The sequence below is a fragment of the Brienomyrus brachyistius genome, unplaced genomic scaffold (genome assembly GCF_023856365.1).
Source record: "Brienomyrus brachyistius isolate T26 unplaced genomic scaffold, BBRACH_0.4 scaffold401, whole genome shotgun sequence".
In the NCBI taxonomy this organism is placed as follows: domain Eukaryota; kingdom Metazoa; phylum Chordata; class Actinopteri; order Osteoglossiformes; family Mormyridae; genus Brienomyrus; species Brienomyrus brachyistius.
In genome coordinates this window covers 103,649-124,512 of record NW_026042676.1, presented here as the reverse complement: position 1 = coordinate 124,512, position 20,864 = coordinate 103,649, and the positions used below count along the sequence as shown (strand labels likewise).

Below are 20,864 nucleotides of genomic sequence, written 5' to 3'. Positions count from 1 at the left end.
CAGTGACCCCGCCCCCTCGCTGGCCCTTTGCAGGGAGGTGCATCTCACCCTGACTTCCTGATACATCCTGTCAGCTTCTCACTCAGACTTGTGAATATTGCTAAGTTCTGTTTACCTCGGAGATCAAAAATCGAAGCTGGGATGACATCACATCCGAGTTACATTCCTGTACAAGAAGTCGGAAAGGCATTTAGCAAAAAGCAGGATTTCTTGCTTAGCTGGATAACTCATGAGATTTAAGGTTCCCCAGTTTAAATGACCTTTATCTTAGTTTTTTTTTTGCACTTTGAATCTGTCCAGCTAAGCAAGAATTCCTGCTTTTTGAAACAGGCCCCAGCCAGGTTAACTATTAACCATTGTTAGCCATATCAGTTGATAACAATGCATTATGCAATGTTTTGTTCATAAAAACACCATAGCAACACATCCACAGGTAGTGGTTGTGTGTACGACTGATTTAATGAGTCATAAAAAAGACAAAGTGTTAATAGACAGTATGTAAGTACCTGTTGCAAAAGTTCCTCCGACTTTTTCGAGTCTGAACTTCTGACTTCGAGTGGCGTTCCAGTTGAAATTTCTGACTAGGAACTCTGAACTCTCCACCCCACAATCTCAGCGTCTCATGCTGTCTGATTTCGTCCTCCTTCCGGGTCGCCCTGCGCTTTCTACGTCAACAGACTCTTAAAGCGACAGGCTCGAAACATCAGACCTCAGAGGATGTTCACGGGATATGGGGGTCGATGAGTATTAAGGTAACTTTTTGTTGTGTGTGTGCCTCTCCCCCTCCCCCAATAGAGAAGCTGATAGCCTACCAACGGGAGTTTCATGCCTTAAAAGAACGCCTCCGCGTGGCGGAGCACCGTACACTGCAACGCTCCACGGAGCTGAACAACATCCTGGAGCAGTTCAGGCGCGCAATCGCAGAGACCAATGGCAGCAGGGACACCCTCAGTAACTTCTCAGGGTGGGTAGAGGGGATGCGCGCACTTCAGCATGCAGACGGACGGGGCGTCGTGACCATGGACTTCATTTCCTCCTCAGTTGAAACCCAGAAGCTGCTCAAAGAACTGGCTCACAAGAAACCTCTCCAGGTGCCAAATATCTACTATCACCTGCCTCACCTTCTCAACAATGAGGAGAGCCTCCGCCCTGCCGTACAGGTGGGGCTGGGCAGGACCGGGGGTGAGTCTCTGCCGTCTTGGGATCCCGAAGCCTCCCATAAAGCTTCGAAGCCATAGAGCAGTGTTTCCCAATCTGGTATTCATGGGCCCACAGATGGTCCACATTTTTGCTCCCTAGCGGAGACCAGTAGGAAGCAAAAACTTGGACTGTCTGGGGGTCCCCGAGGACTGCACTGGGAAGCAGTGCTATAGAGTGACCTGCTATGCAGTGCAGACTTAACCTTGAGACGCTTCCCACGGACAAACGGGCGACGTTAAATCAGTCCCTTCATGATCAGCCGCCCCCCCCCCCCCCCCCCCCCCCCCCCCCCCCCCCCCCCCCCAATGCAGAGGGATGCTGGCGGGCCTGGTCTTTGTAGCTGACTCTCTGACAAAAGGCAGGGAACGTGGTGTATACTTGCTGGACCAGGCGACTCTGACCTCGGCCATCGTGACCCCCCCCCCGTCAAAGTCACCGGTCTGCTCACCACCACGGAAGAACTCCGGTGGGGGATTATTTTTAGCTTTTAAATCGGGACATGTTCTTTCATTAGAGAACGTATCCAGCCCCAGAATGTTTCTCCTCCTTACCCTGGCGGGGGACATTAAACCCCCCCTCTATGTACTCGCTATTTTCTTTTCACTCTGTCAGTCGGCCCCCTTTTAATGTTTAATACAGTCAGAAGCCGCATTATTCTCCCTAATTAGAGATGTATTGCTTTTAGTGCAATGGCAAGCACACATTAAACTCGCTTTCCAGTGAATCTTGTGCAGGAAACCATTAGGAGGATAATACCCAAGGTGCAGATAAGCACCCCCCTCCCCATACACGCCGGCCATCTGTAAATCCAGAGGAAGCAAAGTGCATTCTGGGGATTTGCCAAAAAGGTGTGTGCCCCTTTAAATGGGGGTGCCACGGATTGATCCTCCTTACATAATCCTTACATAACCTTACGAGCAGTAGGCCGGACTGTTACCGACATTCCTTAGTGCTCTCGAAATGGCTGAGCCCCCCTCCGGTGTGAGGTTTCCACTTGCGGGGGTGAAAAGCCTTTCCCCTGGTCTGGAACCCCTGTGTTCCTGTTTATAGCTCAGTACCTCAATGGAGACGGCAAGGGCGCTGTCCGTCCAGTTAGTGCTCTGGTTAGTGACGCGGTTTACCTGTGAATTTCATGGACGCAAAACAGCAGCAACTGTTAGGTGAGAAAGGAAATACCTGCAGTTATAGATTTGCCTTTTAACAGATGAATGAATTAGCGTTTGTGACAGAGCTGATTACACTTGGTCTAGGGAATGATGGGAAATCAGGAGGCTGGAGGGGCACCATCTTGAATACAGCAGCATTGCAAGGCTGCCTGCAGTGTAGGGGAACTCCGGAGGTATCCGTGAGCTTCAGCATGAGGCCAGCGGGGCTCTGAGCCGGGCCACGTGGTACCCGCTAAAGGGCACACCGTGGGCTCATCCTGCCCCCCCCCCCCCTCCCCCGCAGTCTCCATGGTGATGGGGATCCCCACGGTGCGCCGGAAGGTGAAGTCTTACCTAGCGGAGACGCTGCACTCGCTGGTGGACAAGCTTTCAGCCGATGAGCGGCAGGACTGCGTGCTGGTGGTGTTCGTGGGGGAGGTGAGTATCGCCGGGGGGGGGCAGGTCAGATGGCGGTTGCCTGTCATACTTCTGTTTTTTTGTCATATCTTGTTCCATCCCACATACTTCTACAGGAAGGAAATGTTTAAGTTGCACAGTTTATCTTTAGTCTTGCCTCAGTACATATATCGTCGTCCTCGTCTCTGATTGGCCTGCCTTTCTGCATTCCACTATTCAGGAACCTGCTTCCGAGTCCCTAGGCTGTCTCAACTGGGAACTTTTGCAGCTCCCAACCACTTTCCCACCGCAAAACAGGAACTGTGACCTTTTGTTAACTATTGTTCAGCATTTTTTCACCAGTTTATGTACATTTATTATAAAAATTATACTACCTGAACATATGACAAGATAAAAAATGACAGTAAAAGCATGAGATTACCTCATCGTCTTCAGGTGGACCGTGCTAATTCAGGACCCCAGAAGTTACAGTTGGGCCGAGTTCTTGTGGTGGGAAAATGACAGAAGTTCCTGAGCTCCTGAATAGTTTTTGGTTCCTCAGAAAAGTTCCTGTGATGGGAATGAGAATCTAATCATCGGTTAATTTTTATGTGAATAATACCTCCACCCCCGGTGGTGCTGGTGTTGGTCACTGAGCTACCCCCAGTGTGTTTTTTTCCACAGACGGATACAGACTATGTGCGCAGCGTCGTTGACGACCTGGAGAAGGAGTTGAGTGATTTTTCACGTTCCCTCTTTCGGAGCCTGTCGACTTCCTCTGCACTAGGGATTCTTTGAAGCTGATGTATCGATGAGAAGATGCATTTGAGGATCACCTAGCAAAGAGTTCTGGGTTATGCAGCAGGTGTATTGTAATGGGCTTGATCTCAGCGGTGCCACATCTCTTGTGAGGAGATCCACAAACCCCTACGATTAATTGTCCCTTCTGGAAACTTCTCAGTGCGCCTCCACAATCGGGGTTTCCAGTTGTTTCCGTGGATTAAGGTGTAGGCTGTATTTCCCTGCCGAGGTTCTGCACGGCGTGGGTGTCTGGGCTGGACGTGGGCCCCTAAGCCTGCCTAAGACGCTTTCTTCTCTGGTAGGTTCTCCGCGGAGTTCAGCTCTGGTCTTCTAGAGGTCATCTCCCCGCCAGCCAGCTACTACCCTGACCTCAACAACCTGAAGGAGACCTTTGGCGACTCCAAGGAGCGAGTTCGGTGAGGGCCAGTACCCCGAGGCCAGTGCCGTGTGACCTGATCAGCATCGTGTGGCTGCCTGTGATGTAATGAGCCCAGCAGTTTTGGCTATGGGGGGGTTTTCCCTCCGGTTAGTTACATCATTTATGTATGTGGTCTAACTCGCATCACTCGAGTGTCCTTTGTACAGCACAAAAGCTGTAGAACGAAAGGAATTTACAGAAGCTGTGAAGTAGGACTTGTTTCCTTTATTTAACATTTATACATGCCACTCTCACTGTGTGACATACTTGACTGTCTGTCATCCACCCACTGCTTTCTCTTCTGGTTCCCTTTTCTATTTCTGAAAACTATTCCTTTTTTTTCTTCTTCCTTTTTCTCTTTAATCAGGCTGATGACTCAGCTCCTCTGTTTGTTTGTGGGTGTGTTTCTCTTTCATTCTCCTTTATCTGTGCGCTGGGTGCCCCCCCCCGCCCCGTTCCTAGCCCACATACATGTATGAATCTGTACATTAGAAGGCATATCACTGGGCATGTCGAAGTGGGTTTTGTTTCGATGTGCCAACTTGTGCCCGCTGCCCCCAATCCCGTGCACATTCAGTCCCCCCCCCACGGAAGGCACTTGAGTAGTCAGCTATCTTCTACCACCATTTCTCTCAATGATTTCGATCCAAACAGGTGGCGGACCAAGCAGAATCTGGACTACTCCTTCCTGATGATGTACGCAGTGAGCAAAGGCGTGTACTACGTGCAGGTGCGTACCAGTGCTGGTGTAGCACTTAGCACCAGATGCTCTGGTTCTGTTATTCTGTTTCGTGTCGGCGTTCTCTGTTTTTGTGATATATGGGGCACGTCCATGCATTGCTATCTGCTAGAAACTAGAGAGGCATGAGCTGCATGCGACACGCGCCTCGGTCACGAACACTCCTACAAAATCTTATCCCGGGTTACCTTGGCAACGAAATTCCATCACGCTGAAGGGCATCTTAGCATATGAAATTCTGTCGATTTCTGCTTGAATGCGGAAATCTTCAGACTTAATAAATGTTGCAGTGGGAATGTAGGTGTTTAGCAGCATTTCTGTGAATTCTCAGCACCACTGCGGCAAATGAACTCTTCTTGTGCAGCGATTAAAAAAAAACAAAAAAAAACACCCAAGTCATGTGATGAAGTGATTTGATGGAGAGCTTTTGTCCCGCCCCCTCCATCAGCTGGAAGATGACATCGTTGCCAAGCCCAACTACTTCGCCACCATGAAGAACTTTGCTGTTCAGCTCGCCTCTGAAGATTGGATGATCCTGGAATTTTCTCAACTTGGATTCATCGGTAAGGATGCCCCCCCCCCCAGTTAACGAGGTGGGGTGGTTAACGAGGTGGCTAACGAGCGTGTGCTGAATTATTTACATGGTGGCTCTCTCATGTCCCCCCCCATGGGGGTGGAGAAGCTCTTCAGGGAGCAGCTCCAAGGCTGCAGATGCACGACCCTTTCATCTTCTCATGGAGGGTTAGGGAGGGAGTCTTTCCTCAGCCCTTTGGGGGGGGGGGGGCACTGCTGCACTGCTGTGTCGTGATGTTTGAGCGGAGGATGATTGCAGGGTGAAAAGTTGAAGCTCCGTAATGAGGAAGGGAAATGCAGCCCCAGAGGGGTGTCTTGATCCGGAGAATTCTCACAGCCTGCAGAGTGACTCTGCTCAGACGACAGCACAGATACACTATGGAATGTTGCTTTTCCCTCCCCAGGGAAGATGTTCCAGGCTCCAGATCTCAACCTCATTGTGGAGTTCATCTTCATGTTCTACAAGGAGAAACCCATCGACTGGCTGCTCGACCACATCCTCTGGGTCAAAGTCTGCAATCCCGAGAAGGACACGGTACGGCCCTGTGTGTGAGTCACACGGACCGGTGGGACGAGGCCGGCTGTGACCCTCACCTCTTTGGTTTCTCGCTCTCCAGCATCTCTGCTCAATGAGAAGATCGTGCCTGACTTGTCTGCTCTGTGTCCTCGTAGAAGCACTGTGAGAGGCAGAAATCCAGTCTGCGTGTCCGCTTCCGGCCCTCCTTGTTCCAGCACGTGGGACTGCACTCCTCTCTGGCTGGAAAGATCCAGAAGCTGACGGTAATGTCACCAAGCGCCATCCCTCTCTGCTTCACATTCAGGCGCCATCTGCTTTGTGTGATACTGGTGTGTTGTTGCCACTCTGCACTTCCTTCTTATTCCTGTAATCCCTCTGCTTTCTGCAAGGTGATTGGCTCGTGTTTCAGAGTGACAGCTGAACTATCCAATCCCCTTAGCTGATAGCCCGGGTAATCTCTACTTGCCACCCTTCCTAGGACAAGGACTTCCTGAAGCCGCTGCTCCACAAGATCCACGTGAACCCACCTGCAGAGGTGTCCACCACGTTGAAGGTGTACCAGGGTCACACGCTGGAGAAGACCTACTTGGGGGAGGACTTCTTCTGGGCCATCACTCCCACTGCTGGTGACTACATCCTCTTCAAGTTTGACCGGCCCGTCAGCATTGAGAGGTGAGGCCCACAGGATTTTTGACTCTCATTCTTTTGAATGTACGGATTTCCTGGTATGTGTCTTTGTTCACGTGAGCCTTGGTATGTCGGTACTCAAAGGGGAACCTCACACCGAAAAACAAAGCAAGTCTGTGTTCTCCTTAAGAACCTGCACTACACACACAGAACATCGCCTCCTATTTACATTGGCATGGCTCTGAATCGCTTGGCTTTCCTGGGCTGGGATTAGTTCCACGAGGAGTGGTACCCTTCACGCCCTTCCTGGGGGGAGGGATTGGGGAGGGGGGATGCAGCTTGCAGTGTGTGGTGGGCTGGGGCAGGGGGCAGGGGGCAGGGCAAAGAAACAATCTCAGTATGTCATTGGCTCCTCCTTAACGTGTGCTGTGATTGGCAGGTATCTGTTCCGCAGCGGAAATCAGGAGCACCCTGGTGACAAGATCGAGAACACCACAGTGGAGGTTCTGCCGTTCTCGGTCAGTAAAGACAATTACAGTGTCTTGTTTGGGAGACACGCTGATCCAGAACAACTTGGGTTGTTCTTGGGTTCTGTAACCTGCAGGCTAATCTGCGGGGACTTTATTATAGTGATTTGTACCATTTCCCAGGTGTTCACCTTGGTTACCTACAAGCCTGCAGTGCTGTCATTGACCTGTAATGTATCTGTTACTTCTAAAAAAAATTCTTTTGCGAACGGTTTATCTGTCTTCCAGGACACTGGACTACAGACCAAATATAAACAGACGGAGGATCATTTCTACAGAATCGGTGAGTACACTGGATCCCCAACACACACCAGAAGCCCAGTAACCTGCCCCACTGTGCAGCCCGACCCGATTAAACCCAGTGGCCCAGGGCCCTCGGAGCCCCCGCCTAGAGAGATGAGCAGCTCACATTGCACATTCCGCTCCCACTGCAGGCAGCTTGCTGTGTGTGGTGAGCTGGGGCAGGGCAAAGAAACAATCTCAGTATGTTATTGGCTCCTCCCTAATCTATGTAAATTAGGAGACACCCCACACTGATTGGATTAACTATGCCAGTCAGTCTGTGGTGTAGACAAGCAAGTCTGGCGCATTTAGTGTAGTAGTAACCTGTCTGTCTGTGTCTGTGTGCACCAGGTCATTTTGAGAACGGCGTCGCAGAGGCGTCTGTCGATCCCACCTTCAACCCTGTGGTGGCGCTACGCCTCTCCGTGCTTCAGGACTCTGCCGTGTGGGCCATCTTGAGTGAGGTTAGCTTCCCTTTTTAGAGACTGGTCCCCCGCCCACCCCTCCTGGGCATGGCTGTCTGGCTTTGCCTTCCACTTGCATGCCGCCTTTCTGTTTGGGGGGGGGGGGGGCAGCAGATTGAGATCACCACAGCACGCGAGACGGGCAGCTGACCACAGCTCGGAGATTTTATCTCGTTTTCTTTTAATCCCCCCCTTTTTTTTTAGATCCACATCAAGAAAGTGACCACTTAGTTGGCCTCCAGCCAGAAGGGGGCGCTGCGGGGCCTCTCCCAGGCATGGAGACGTCGATGGAAAGCCCTCCAGTGGCACTTCCTGCCAAACACTGATTGCCGCTCCCAAGCTCTACCTCGAGCGAATGTGAACACTACTGTTTAAAAAAAAAAAAAAATACTCGAGGGAAAATTCCCAAGACGTGTGACGCAGGTGTGGCTGCTTAAGTGGAAGGGTGTCTCATTGCTGAAGGTGAGGGAGGGGGTACTTTGTATGTTATTGCACTAAAAGAGGAGCAATAGGAGAAGCAGGCTGCCTGTGAGGATGAAGACATACTGATAGGTATGCTGCTGCTGATGTGGCAGCTGTCTCCAAATATTTGCCATTATCTTTAGTGGGTGAAGGCTAACTTTCTGTAAATATATACATACATTTTTGTTTTTTTGCCAAAGTGTTGCTTTAAGTGGAAAATCTGATCTGACCTTAGTCCGGTTGATCTCTCTGACTTTAGCATGTAAATAGAAATCCGTCGTACCGAATTTAAGTCCGTCCGTGGTCGTAGGTTTAATCATTTACTTTTTTTTTCTTTCAAGTACTGCAGTACTTGATGATCAGACCTTATTTACTTTCACAGAAAGCAGACTAAGACCCTTCAGCTATGGGGAAACCTTGAGGAGGAACTATACTCTTATTTATTGACTTGTATTATTTATACAAGTGTTTTTTTTTTCTTTTTGTGACGAACTTGACAGATGTTTTATATTTTTTTTCTCTCTTGAACGAATCTTCTGAGGCTTTTTGCCACATTTGCGGCTCAGCGCGGTACTGGAGTGGGCGTGTCCCAAACCTGTGCCTTAACTGCCACACCTCCCGTAAGGGGCGGGGCCTCGCTCTGTACAGCGTACCGCGTGGGCGGACTATGGGGGGGGGGGGTGCAGGAAGGACAGGGGCAGTTTTTTTTTTTTTTTGTCTCCTTATATACTTGTTTTTTTGTAAATGTGAAAATAAGCCTGCCATGTCATTCAGTGTCAAAGTAGCCATTGCCGATTTCCCAGGATACCTTGCTGCACTGCAGTCACATGATCCTGATGTGTGTTGTCGCTAACGTGCCTGCTCACTTTGAGCCAGAGGATGGTGACCTGGGGTTTGACTGGCTTTCTCTATGTTCGAAGTTGCCCAACTTACCAATGATGTCTGGGCGAGGTCACCTGATCATAGACGACTAAATGCGAATGAAGACAAATGCATATTCAGAAGGGAAGCAATGACTTAATGATGAGTATATGATGGGTGATCAAACGGTGCTCTTGTACTGAAGGGTAGGGTCTGGCTGGGGAGGAGTTTTGTATAAAATTTAAGTTATTCTTTCCAATTGATGAACAAAGTGGTGGTTTCCTTAGTAACACCCCTGACTCCACCCCACTGCCAGGGATCACCCTCCACCCCCCGCTCAAGTTCTGCTCCTGAATCATCAGTCACACGCTTGTGAGCTTCAGCAAGGTAAAGGTGGAGAGGGTGTTGCATACTGCCCTCCAGCAACCCCAAGCAGGTTTCGTGCCTTCATCACTTATGTCAGAGATATTCCATGGATATTGCAGAAATAAAGTAGGAATTGTTCCCATTACAGTTTGCCGGCTGACTTCTTAAATATCGTCTCGGGAGGTGCTGCACTTAAGGTATTACTGCAGCAGAAACTGCCAATCAGGTGACTGTGCGTTTATTTAAGTTGGGTTTTTTCCCAGCAGCTTAAAATGCATTAAGGGGGTTCCGCTTTTACCTCATGATTTCTGTTTTTAATAATTCATTTTTAGTTGTTCACCATCCCATGTGATGTTCACTAACACAGCCACCCTTGCTCTGTACCCTATCTTCTTAGTGACCCCTACAGGTTAAAACCACACAATACAAGTACTGGTAACTGACCCCACTGAGCTGGTGATATCTGCAAAATTCATAGGGAAAAGGAAACGACTTTATTTTGCTGTTTGCATCTGTAATTATGCTGTACTTTTTCCTGAGCAAAACACTTCATTTTTAATTAGTTATAATTAATGATTAGGTCCAGTGGTTAGTCTGTTTCAGATGGTCCTGGTTGAGTACCATAGCGAATCCAGTGCTTATTTTTTTCCAGCTTTCTGATATCTTTGCTAATGTTGGTCCAGCCTGATCCACTGCACTAAATATCTCCTCAATTAAAAACCTTTTATTTAAGGTGCTCTGGGAAGGCAATCGGGAATGTACATTCAGAACACCCTCCTAAAACGCACAGATTCAATTTTACTGTCTCACACCCTTCAATAAACTGAAAAGTTTTTTGTTTTTACACAAACAATACATAACTTTATCTACAGAGAATGTTATTTACAAGCTTTACAAAAATCAATTCCTTCCTACAAGTCTCCAAAAAGGAAAGGCAAAAAAAATCAAAAGGAGGGTCCTGGGATGAGCCCAGTCCATGACAGTCCCGGAGATCACGTATATACAAGTCCCAACACGTCGCAATTATTGAACCCGGAACTTATAGAACCAGCAGAGGCCCTTAGTGAAGTTCCAACCCAGGCAGAGGGAAAGGACGTAAAGTAGGCCCAGCAAGGCGAAGGGGTACAACAGCACCACAGTGTTCTTCAGGAAGGGCAATGCTGTGGATGAGCAAAGAGCCAATCAGCAACAACCTGGGAGGAAGTGACCAGTCACAGAGCAAGCAAAGGCTATACACGGTGAAAAGTACGATTCCGTATAGATGTGTAGAAAGGTTTCTAAGTTTCATTGGTGGCATTTCCCGTTGATTTAAAAGAGCTGACAAACCCTTCTGTAGGCTTGTAGAAAACCTCAGCAATCCTTGCACAGGAAGCTCGATTAATGCTGAACTGTTGTCCAAAACTGTCTGCACATGTAAAACGGCTATATGCCAACGCATAAAATACTGAGCTGTTCACTAGGATCGTGACACACACACACACACACACACACACACACACAGAACATCAGAGTGTCCTCAAACTCACCGCTGTAGCCCAGGAACGTGATGTAAATGTAGTAACCGATGGCAACCAGCCAGAGGGTGTTCCCCACAAAGTAGCCCAGGAACCAATCAGAGTTTATAACCACAATGTCTGCAACACAGTGAATGAAGATCAGTCAGCATCAGCACATCTGACCCAGCGTTTTCCAATGACGTGCCTTTCCAAAGTGGAGACTCGCGTACAGGCTGGGCCTCTGTTACCACCTGGCCCAGAGGTATCTGAAGACATTTAACTGGTTGAGTTTGCCAGTAAGCTATTAAATTCAAGTACAAGCAGATAGCGAAAAAGGTACAACTGCAGCCCTTGGGATTCAAACATCAATGCGATTAGTCATGCATTACTTGGCAGGGTACAGTGAGCCGGAAAGTATCAGGGGACTCACGATTGATGAAAAACAGCTGGAGGAAATGCAAGATGACCAGCAGGGGGTAGAAGGCATTCAGGTGCACATCGAATGCATAGCCCCACTCCACGTCGTAGTCTTTACTTTGCTGCTTCATCAGGTATTTATTTGTGACGACCCTGCAGCAAGTCGGGGGGGGGGGGGGGGGGGGGGACATTTCAGCAAACACAGAACAGGAAGCTCTATCTGAGAAGCTGAACTATATCCCTGCGTGCCACAGCAGCTCTAGGTCAGTGTTTATCAACCTGTCCCTTGGAGACGCCAGAATAGTCCATGTTTTTGCTGGGAGCAAAAATGTGGGCCGGCTGGCAAGGAGCTGGGAGGAAGCAAAAACATGAACTACCTGGGTGTCCGAGGCAAAGCGCCATCTACTGCAAAAGTCTGGGGAAAAACACATTCGTTCTTACTGATCTAATCACGGCAACGTGAGTCTCCAAACCAAAGGAAGAACTGGCGGACGCTTTAGGGCCCGGACATCCTACTGCGTATAAGCTTACCACATGAGGGTGGAGATGAGCAGACCCACGCCGATACAGTCGATGAAGACCACCCAGAGCAGCAACTTCATCATCTCTACCAGACCCATTTCCAAAACCACACCAAATCCCACCGTGGACACTGCCAGTGACAAGAGCAGGGGGATGTTCACATAAAGGGCACTGCTTTCAGATATACACATATACTAAGGAACAGCCAAACTGGGAATCTGTATCATGAAGCAGGATTTCTTGTTCAACTGGACAACCTGTAGGATTTAAGGTACCCCAGTATAAATGAACTTTATCTTTGTTCACTGGCATTTCAGCCCAGACTACCTAAATACGATAAGTTATCCGGCTATGCAAGAAATCCTGCTTCATGATACAGGTCCCTAGTCAGTTAAGTCAGATGGGTAAATATAAGAATTAATTCTACAAAAATATACACATTACAATAATTAAGACACATATTTGTCATACTTGCCCCTATGGTGTTGTATGTGTGTGAATGTGAGGGAAATGTACGCAAAATTGGTCACGCCCCCAGAGGGCGGGATCAGGCCTCACCGCAAAGCCAGATGCTGAGCAACACCAGGAAGGCGGGGTCGTCTCGGGCCCACTGGTCCTTGGTCTGCTTCCTGTAATGGAAGTTGCGGTAGACCCTCTGCGGCGAGGTGAACAGGTAGAGCATCTGCCAGGCGGCAAACTCGAAGTCCATCTGTCGCACATGTAGGAGCCGCCGCAGGTACTTGTAACGTTTGGCGCCCGCCGTGTGGCGCGCTGCGTCTCGCAAGCTCAGGCTGCCGTTACCCGTGCTCAGCGGGGAGTAGCTGGTAGTGGGCAACATGCTGGGAAACAGTAGGGGGAGGAGTCAGGCAGAAACCAACCAATCAGCAAAGGGCCACCTTACAACCGCTATCAGACTTCTGCGTGTTAGTATGTATATAGCTACATCTGATGCCTCTTCATCAGTTCTAAGTTGTCATGCTTACATCTGGCGTGGTACCCGTTTGGCCTGGAGGACAAACTCACATCACACATTGTCAGGGCTGTCAGCTCTCACACATCCAGCGAGAGAGAGACACTTTCAGACTCTCATGCTCACGCAAGAAACCTTATGGCAAATCTGTATTATTCCGTTATACACCTAATACTTCAGACATGAAAAGCGTTGGAGTAGTTTGCAATCCCTAAAGACTATTTACAAGGTAATAACTCTTACAAACATGTAAATACGTGTGTAAACTTGTCTCGAGCTGAAAATCTCACTCCAGCCAGCTGACCAAACTTGATAACCCTGCTTTTGAGAGCTTTGCAAGCTTTCTTGTACTAATACCACACAATTTTCATTTTTCAGGGTAATTTGGGCGTTTAGCCACAACCCCCGGATGCTTGTTTCCTGTACTGACGGTTTACATACGTTACCACAGGTCCCTGGGATTACTTGGAGCAGTTGATAATCACTTCTCTGTAATCCCTGCAGCGCGATCACTGTTCCATTATATCGCCTGCGTGTGATATTTTATTGCTTTCAGCCACTTCTGTCAGTTCACGCAGGTAGCCTTTCCGGATATGACCATCTTATCAATACCTTACACTATACTACTACAAAAAACTGGAAATATCAGTAATGGTTACTACCTAGGAAATACCCGTGTAGTATTAAGGTCAGCTAATCATAAATTTCGAGCTCCTCGCATTTATTTACAGCCCTTGAATGCTAAGAGGCTATCGGCTACTAGTCGGACACCCTGCTTACTGCAGGCCATCAGTAACTCAAACATACACTGATGACATAGAAAGATGCGCTTCGACGGTGGCTACTAAATAAGATACATAATCTGCATTTGCAAATTACCTGTAAACGTAGCAAAAGCCCTCTGGAGCTCCTACAACGTTGATTCCTCGCTCCAGGTACCAAGCGCCAGTCCCAAAACCGAACACGTAGACCACGTCTGAGACACCCGGAAGCGATGTCTGTTGCTCACGTGATTGGGAAATGTAGTCCAATCCAGACAATCATTTAGCTGAGATGCGCCTTGAAAAACTACAATCCTTTGCACACCGTTAAAAACCAACGGGGGTCTTCCGGGATCCCATCATGCTGCGCGTTCTACATGTCATCGAGACCTATGGGAAAAATCAGTTTACGATGTACATGTAAATGGGTTTAAATGCGTATTTAATACATAGATGACATATATCCTTTTCATATTAGGATTAATTAACTTTGAAAAAGAGACTAAAAATCTTCAAAAGCTCATTGTCAGAGTTCTAAATGTTCAGTACATTGGTTTTAGAAATTTTTAACATTTACACTAGAGGGAGACAAATACGACAAATATGAAGGTAGAAAGCTGCGTTAAATGTAAGTGAAGAGATTGTCAGAATTTGGCATCGATCAAAATCTTTTAAATAATTGCAAGAAATTAGTATTTTTTTTACTCAGGTAGTCAAAATCTAAAATGGACAGTCTCCCAGGTCCACACCAATGCAATTTGCAGAATAGGGCAGCAAATGGCAAAACGGGGTAGGTATTTAATAGTGATCCCCCGCTATGTCGCGGTTCAGCTATAGCCCCCCCACTACTTCCCTCGACGGGTCACAGTTCTCTGCGATGTGTGTATATATATTTATACACATATTACATATTATTATTATGTTAATCATATCCTTAGCCCGACATCCACATATATATGTTTACAAAGTGTGTTTTAATAACATATGTTTAAAGCATGTGGGAAGGTTCTTTTAAGGCTTAAAATGTATATAAAAAATATTTATATGGTCTTTCTATATCGCGGATTTTCACCTATCGTTGATCTGTCTGGAACGCATCTTCCATGATAGGCGGGGATCACTGTAGTCCTGTTTTGTCATTGCTACTGTCGTGGTTAATCCTTTTAAGCCAAATCAGGAGTCAGAATTGCAGATTGTGTAGCATCCCAAAGTCAGTCTTTTATTGTATCCACACTGCTCAGGTTACATCCAAGGCCAGACCCGCTGCAGGAGCGTGTCCCATGGTGAATTAAACTTTTTAAATACACTTTTCATATCAAGATATTCGTCACGGGGGGCGTCCCAAGCACCATCTTTCTGGACCAATTGCTACCATTGTGCCCCCCCCATCGGGGGCTCAGAATCCTCGCTGCCAGGTGTCTTTAGTATAATTCCCTGTCTTTTTTGGTCGAACCTTCTGGAAAAAAAAAGATTGCAACAAAATGGCTTCCACAATGTTTTGTATACTCATGGTAGAGAGCACTGTGATAAAAGTCCAGGCAAGACACACAGAAGTATCGTGGGAACCCAGGTGATTCTGTAATAATGATCCAGTAAAACTCTTGGGCCATCAACATAGCGATAAGATGCAGAGCTGACTAAGGTACATATTCATCGGCAGAATGTGGGCAATATTCTCTAAAAGTTACAAGGTTATATTGTATTTTACATATTAGATGTTTACAGTGCTAAACAATATTCTTTACTACACTGGCTTCTGAGAGTATTCTTTATGGTTTATTGTATTTCATTACGCAGTAATATTCCTGGCCAGGCCCCAGAATGTGTTCTACCCTATTTCCATGCATCTTCCACTTGGCCAGCTGAACTGCTTGGGGCACCGTCTTCGTTCTGACTGGTTATTCAAGGGCTTTCATCAAGAGGTTCTTAAACTTCTCCATGTCCACCTTTTGCAGGATGAAGGCTTTGTGTTCCTTCTTGAGATAGCTCACCCTGTCCAGGACCATCATACCTCGCGTGTACATGCCCGCAAGCTCCACGGTGACCGGCACCTCCTCATATTCTGTGATAAACCCTTCATCGATTGCCGCCGCCATGGCGAACGGATCACAAAACAGGAAGCCTGCTTCCCCCTTCTTCTGAGAGACATCTTTGCTGTACTGGAAGATCTGCTTCATGAAGCGGGCCTTTTCAGAGTCCTGGCCCAACCATTGATCACAAAACGTCTGAAAAAGCAAACGAACAGAAAGCAAATTAACCTTTTTCTCTCTGTTTACCGTTCACCTCTCATGTCACATCCTCACAAACTGAAATGTCATATTACCTTCTCTATCTTATCATACTATTTTGAGTTTACAGGTGTCCAGGAAATGTATCCAATTTCAAAGTACTATCTTCAGCACTGCATACAAGAAACATTTAACTGCTTCTACATTGTGTTTCTTTAGAGTTCAGCCCTCAAGGTGTTTTGGCTCTTACCCAAGGCAGTATGTTCATGCAGGTGAACTCCCAGCTCGCTATGTAGGTAGGGCACGGGAAATCATTCAGCACGATGTAAGCCGCTTCTGGGTCGGCGGCGAAATTGAACTCGGCGCACATTGTGGAGTTCCCCCTAGCTGCAGACACGCACGGAGAGTTTGACAAAGCAGCACCAAGACTGATATTCCTTTGTGTAGCTGTCAGAGCCAATAATGGTGAATGCTAGACAGTCAATAAAGAGGGAGACAAACTAGAAGATGGGCATCAAGTGGGGTTGCAAAGAGGAGAAAATTTCTGGAAACTTTCCAGAAACTTTCCATTCCATGGGAAGTTAAACTGGGCAATTTTGGAAATATTCTAAGACTGAGATTTTCCAGGGGAATTACCAGAAATATATGGGGATTAATGGGAGAATTCCCAGAATTTTTCAACCCTAGAATCAAGCCCTTGCCTTCAGTGGTCCCTCCCATGATATAGAGACCCTTCAGCTTCTTAGGGAATGTGGGGTCGAGTCTCACTGCCAAGGCCAGGTTTGTCAGAGGGGCTGTTGCCACTAGGGACACCTGGGAGGTACAAAAGCATATTTTTTATTTTCAAAGTTAGTGTAAAGTAACACATCATAATTGTTTGGGCTCATCAACTACCCAGTTTCTGAAAACATGACCCTACTCTCAACTTTAACAGTGTCTCCAAGCAATAGAAATGTATATTATTAAATACACATGCATGGATTCTGCAGGTACCCACCTCTCCTGCATGCTCGTTGGCGATCCGGATCATGGCCTCCACTGCCCCCTCCTTTTGGATCAGCTCCAGGCCTGGAGCATCGGGGTCTGGGACATCACCCAGCCCATCCTTCCCATGGAAGGCCTCTGCCGTCAGCACGTTGCCGAGAATAGGCCTCGAGGCCCCACGGAACACAGGGATCTAGAGCAAGGAAAGAGAGAGGCCATCTGCAGGTCATGCGATGAGTCTTATGAGAACTGCTACCAGTCATAAACGTAGCTTCCCACCTCAAGCACCTGTCAATTCTATCTACCAGACTCTGAACTTCTGTAATTATTAAACTGCACAAATGAATGTCACTTTTGCTTCTTATGCCCCTATAATCATCACAAGCTGCAGTACAGAGGTCTGTGACACTCTTAAGCTGGTCTTTCTTACAGCCAACCTGCAGTCTCCATGGTAAAACTCCACTGAAGAGCAAGAATTTCCCTCTATGCTTCACACACATCATACCTCCAGGCACTGGCAAGCCTTGAGGACCCGTAGCGTGTTCCGGCAAACATTCTCCACAGTCGTGTTGCCACTGACACAAGTGACACCCAGGAGCTGGACCATGGGATCAGCCAGAGCAATCATGATGGCTGAGGCATCATCCACCCCACAGTCCACATCCACCAGTACCTTCACCATGCTGTGACCTGAATGAAGCAATTTGGTCAAAGTCAAAACATGCAGGCTATCAATTAATGTGAGCCTCACTGGTGCTCACCAATGCATTAAGATCAATATTCAGTACCAGTCTAACGAGTGAACACACCAACTTTTAAAGCATTTGTCTGTACTTCAGTTATTTTGTTCACCTTATATTAAAAGGCCTCGAGACAATGAAGTCATACATATTGAATACTGCAAGGACCAAGAGAAATGTTCAACATCTCACAATTTTCTCAGAGTTATAGGTGTAGCCACCTGGAATGCTTCTCCAGCAGTCCTGAAGGACTTTCCACAAGTTCTGGGCACAGGTTAGCTACCTTGCTCTCACTCTTCCATCCAATTTATCCCGAACAAGCCCTACAGGATTTAGGTCGGGGCATTGTGGGGGCCAGGTCACCTGTCACAGCACCCCACCTAATTCCTTAAGTGTCACAGACAAGCATCCATAGCTTCTTCCAAATTCAGACACCGCAATGGTTAAGAATCATTTCCACCAATTAAAGTATAGGGTGGAAAAAATGTCATTAAAACAAGCTCTATCTGCCACTGGATAAATATCTTGGCTTGTTCACTAAAATCCAGCTTCATTTTCAAGTTTAGTGAACATTAGAAAAAAATGCTTTATAGCATAATTTAATTAGTAAACTAAAGGTTTCAAAAATGGCAGAGCATATTTAAGCAGATAAAGGTAAAAATAAGAGGTGTGATTGGGGTCATCGTACTGAAGAACAACTGAGTGTCGTTTGGTGTGTCCAGAGTTTTCTCCCCTTTGACCAAAACGTCCATTTGTCTTTTGAGAATCTAACATTTGGTGGTACTGTATACACAAGTGTACCCAGAGTTGGAAATGAAGCTTGCTCACCAAATTAGACGAAGGACAAGGTGAAAAAAAACTTAATGTTACCCTGCTGGCTAGTAAGTCAATGTTTGTTTGATCAAACAGACGTTTCACTGTCTCGTCGTTTTATGACAAAGATATTTATCTTGCACTCGCCAACATCCGCCACCGCCGATGACAATACGACCCGCCATGTCACTAACTCATTTGACACATGATTTACATTTTACTTTCCATTCTCATTCGGGGTCTTCAGCAAACCTGTTAGAATATTTAAGACTGCCAAACCATGTAGGTGAAAACATGCATTTCTCCATTCTAATCAGTATGCATTAATAATGCTTGCTGGACATTAATCCCCGCTTTTCAGTATTCGCTCTGTGCGCATCCTGACAATTCACAGCGGCGATTTAATCTAAAGTATTAACGTCAATCCAGGAATGAATAAAGGAGACCTGCGTCGTAGCCGATTCGCCTCTCCGACTGCGCGATCAGAGCACAGACACGATGAGGATGCTAGCAAATTCTTCTTCTTTTTCGATTTTTATGGCGGATGGAAACCAGCTTTAACGGAGCATTACCGCCACCGACTGGACTGGAGTGTGGTACAGGACCTCCCAGCAAGGAGAGAAAACGTAATAATAATAATAATAATAATAATAATAATAATAATAATAATAATAATAATAAGATATACATATATACATACACAAACACATATATACTACACTCGCTTGACCCCTTCGAAAAATCGTTTAAAGCAAACGGCACCCGATCCTCTTTGTAAAACGTCCTGTAAATCCAGCCTTATCCATAAGTGGTGACAGATGTGTGATTAATCTTTGTCTCTGCGTGTGATATTTGAGGCAGTGCAGAATAACATGTTCGACTGACTCTAGACAATCACAATAAACACAGTTGCCATCAGTGTGTTTCATCATTAAAAACAATGTACTGTTTAATCTTGCGTGCCCATATCTCATCCTGGAAATTATATCTTCTTCCTGTTTACTTCTGCTCGTGTTTCTGCCTTTCCCTTTCGAGAAAACTCGGAACACTGCCAAACAAAAACAGGACTGCTAAAACTTGATGGGCTGAAACAAAAGCATAAGAATCTACTGGGATGCTGATGCCTATGAATCGCTATCAGTGTCGCGGTGCTTCTGGACCGAGTCCCAAGTGCGAAAGCTGCGTTACTGTGTTCGGTGTGAATTTTTTTCTGCTTTATCTACAGCAGTGATTCCCAACCGGGGGTACGCGTACCCCTAGTGGTACGCGAGCACATTACAGGGGGTACGTGGAAAAAATTTTTATATTTAATTTCCCTGATGATGGGTAAATATTATCAGCCATTCCATTAGCTGTGCCCTGGTATAGAAAGAAAATCTATCTGGGATGTGTTGCTTAATGAATTAAATGTTCAAGTTATGGAGATTTAATAAAATGTTTTAAATTTGATAATCAGTTGTACGTTCTACTTTTATTTAATCATCAACACATTTGACAAAGGGGGTACTTGTGGTATGAGAAAATCTCTCAGGGGGTACACAATTCAAAAAAGGTTGGGAAACACTGATCTACAGAACCGTTAGTGATGCAGTAATATTGCCCCCTACGAGAGAAATGAGCAGCAAACCAAAGAGGGAAGTAGTGAGAGTAACTGTAAAACTTAAGAAGAATTGGGCCTGTTTGAAGGTGGTGCTCATGCGCTCTCGCTTCTGAGTGTGGAATTATCATTTATTTCATGTTTGTTGCTTTTGTATGTGCGTTTTTTTTCCAAGTGTGTGTTAGTTTTATATTGATTGTTAATGGTTTTCTATCATTAGTTAGGTAGGTAGATAAATTTAAGTAGCCAATCATTTGGGGGTCTGGAACGGATTAAATTCATTTACCGTCTTTCTTACTGGGAAATTAGACTTGGATCTCCAGCCTTCTGGAGCTAATTAAGTTCGTGTTCCAAGATACCGCTGTATCTCTATTCTCTGAAATTGCAACAGTACATAGTTTTGGGCTGCATATTCCGCTTCTTTACTGTGTGGATTGTTAGAAGTGTCTATGTTTGTTTCTACTGGTCAGAGGTTGAATGAAAGCAAGGACTGTTTGCTGCTCACTGGATTCGTAAATCTGCATTATCAGGCTTAGAAATTTATATAGACTGACTGCTGGGTGCTCTGCAGCTGAAAGAGAAACCATTCAAAAATAAATCAATGAAATCCTTTTATTAGATAATACTTTTTGTGGAAAGAGTTAGGGAAGGGGCACATATTACAGCATAGATGGGCAGTTGTTCTGTTAACTGTAAAATAAATACAAAATCGAATTCAGCACATTCTCCATTGCAGGTGGATTTGTTGTAAATTAAATCATTAAATTACACAGAGTATATGTTCAAATGCAAAGGAAAACCGTTAAGGTAATGACTAGAGAATAAAAATGAACATAAAACAGAATGTGGTGCTGTAGCAGAGCATTGTACACAGCAAAGTAATACAACATAAAAGGCATTTCACAGTTCTAGCGGCTAGATCTCTACATTGGTTTATTAACACAGATCAGGGTTGCGT

At 46.2% G+C, this 20,864-nt stretch overlaps 3 protein-coding genes across 7 annotated transcripts; 1 reads left to right on the top strand and 2 right to left on the bottom strand.

Annotated features, from left to right (window-relative positions):
- Positions 1–6: 6 nt before the first annotated feature.
- LOC125729006 (alpha-1,3-mannosyl-glycoprotein 4-beta-N-acetylglucosaminyltransferase A-like) lies at positions 7–9,520 on the top strand. Its single transcript, XM_049005566.1, has 13 exons — positions 7–1,182; positions 2,650–2,783; positions 3,426–3,472; positions 3,845–3,958; positions 4,615–4,690; positions 5,148–5,262; positions 5,677–5,807; positions 5,945–6,052; positions 6,268–6,461; positions 6,856–6,934; positions 7,172–7,226; positions 7,577–7,689; positions 7,894–9,520. The coding sequence occupies exons 1-13, from the start codon at positions 741–743 to the stop codon at positions 7,918–7,920; spliced, it is 1,635 nt and encodes a 544-aa protein (XP_048861523.1). The 5' UTR covers positions 7–740; the 3' UTR covers positions 7,921–9,520.
- Positions 9,521–10,087: 567 nt separating this feature from the next.
- unc50 (unc-50 homolog (C. elegans)) lies at positions 10,088–13,819 on the bottom strand. 2 transcript variants are annotated; one of them, XM_049005574.1, is made up of 7 exons: positions 13,663–13,819; positions 13,225–13,312; positions 12,372–12,652; positions 11,823–11,943; positions 11,305–11,444; positions 10,905–11,012; positions 10,088–10,538 (listed from the first exon to the last, which is right to left on the bottom strand). In XM_049005574.1, exons 3-7 carry the CDS (start codon positions 12,649–12,651, stop codon positions 10,402–10,404), a joined length of 786 nt encoding a protein of 261 aa, XP_048861531.1. In that variant the 5' UTR covers position 12,652; positions 13,225–13,312; positions 13,663–13,819; the 3' UTR covers positions 10,088–10,401. The 2 variants fall into 2 exon arrangements, with proteins under 2 accessions (XP_048861531.1, XP_048861530.1); XM_049005573.1 differs by lacking the exon at positions 13,225–13,312 and having other exon boundaries at positions 13,663–13,813.
- A 1,221-nt stretch (positions 13,820–15,040) lies between these two features.
- On the bottom strand, positions 15,041–18,902 carry LOC125729008 (inosine-uridine preferring nucleoside hydrolase-like). 4 transcript variants are annotated; one of them, XM_049005569.1, is made up of 6 exons: positions 18,756–18,902; positions 17,262–17,446; positions 16,770–16,949; positions 16,474–16,585; positions 16,023–16,159; positions 15,041–15,769 (listed from the first exon to the last, which is right to left on the bottom strand). In XM_049005569.1, exons 2-6 carry the CDS (start codon positions 17,436–17,438, stop codon positions 15,443–15,445), a joined length of 933 nt encoding a protein of 310 aa, XP_048861526.1. In that variant the 5' UTR covers positions 17,439–17,446; positions 18,756–18,902; the 3' UTR covers positions 15,041–15,442. The 4 variants fall into 4 exon arrangements, with proteins under 4 accessions (XP_048861526.1, XP_048861528.1, XP_048861527.1 ...); XM_049005571.1 differs by lacking the exon at positions 18,756–18,902 and adding an exon at positions 18,325–18,746; XM_049005570.1 differs by lacking the exon at positions 18,756–18,902 and adding an exon at positions 17,689–18,313.
- Positions 18,903–20,864: the final 1,962 nt, after the last annotated feature.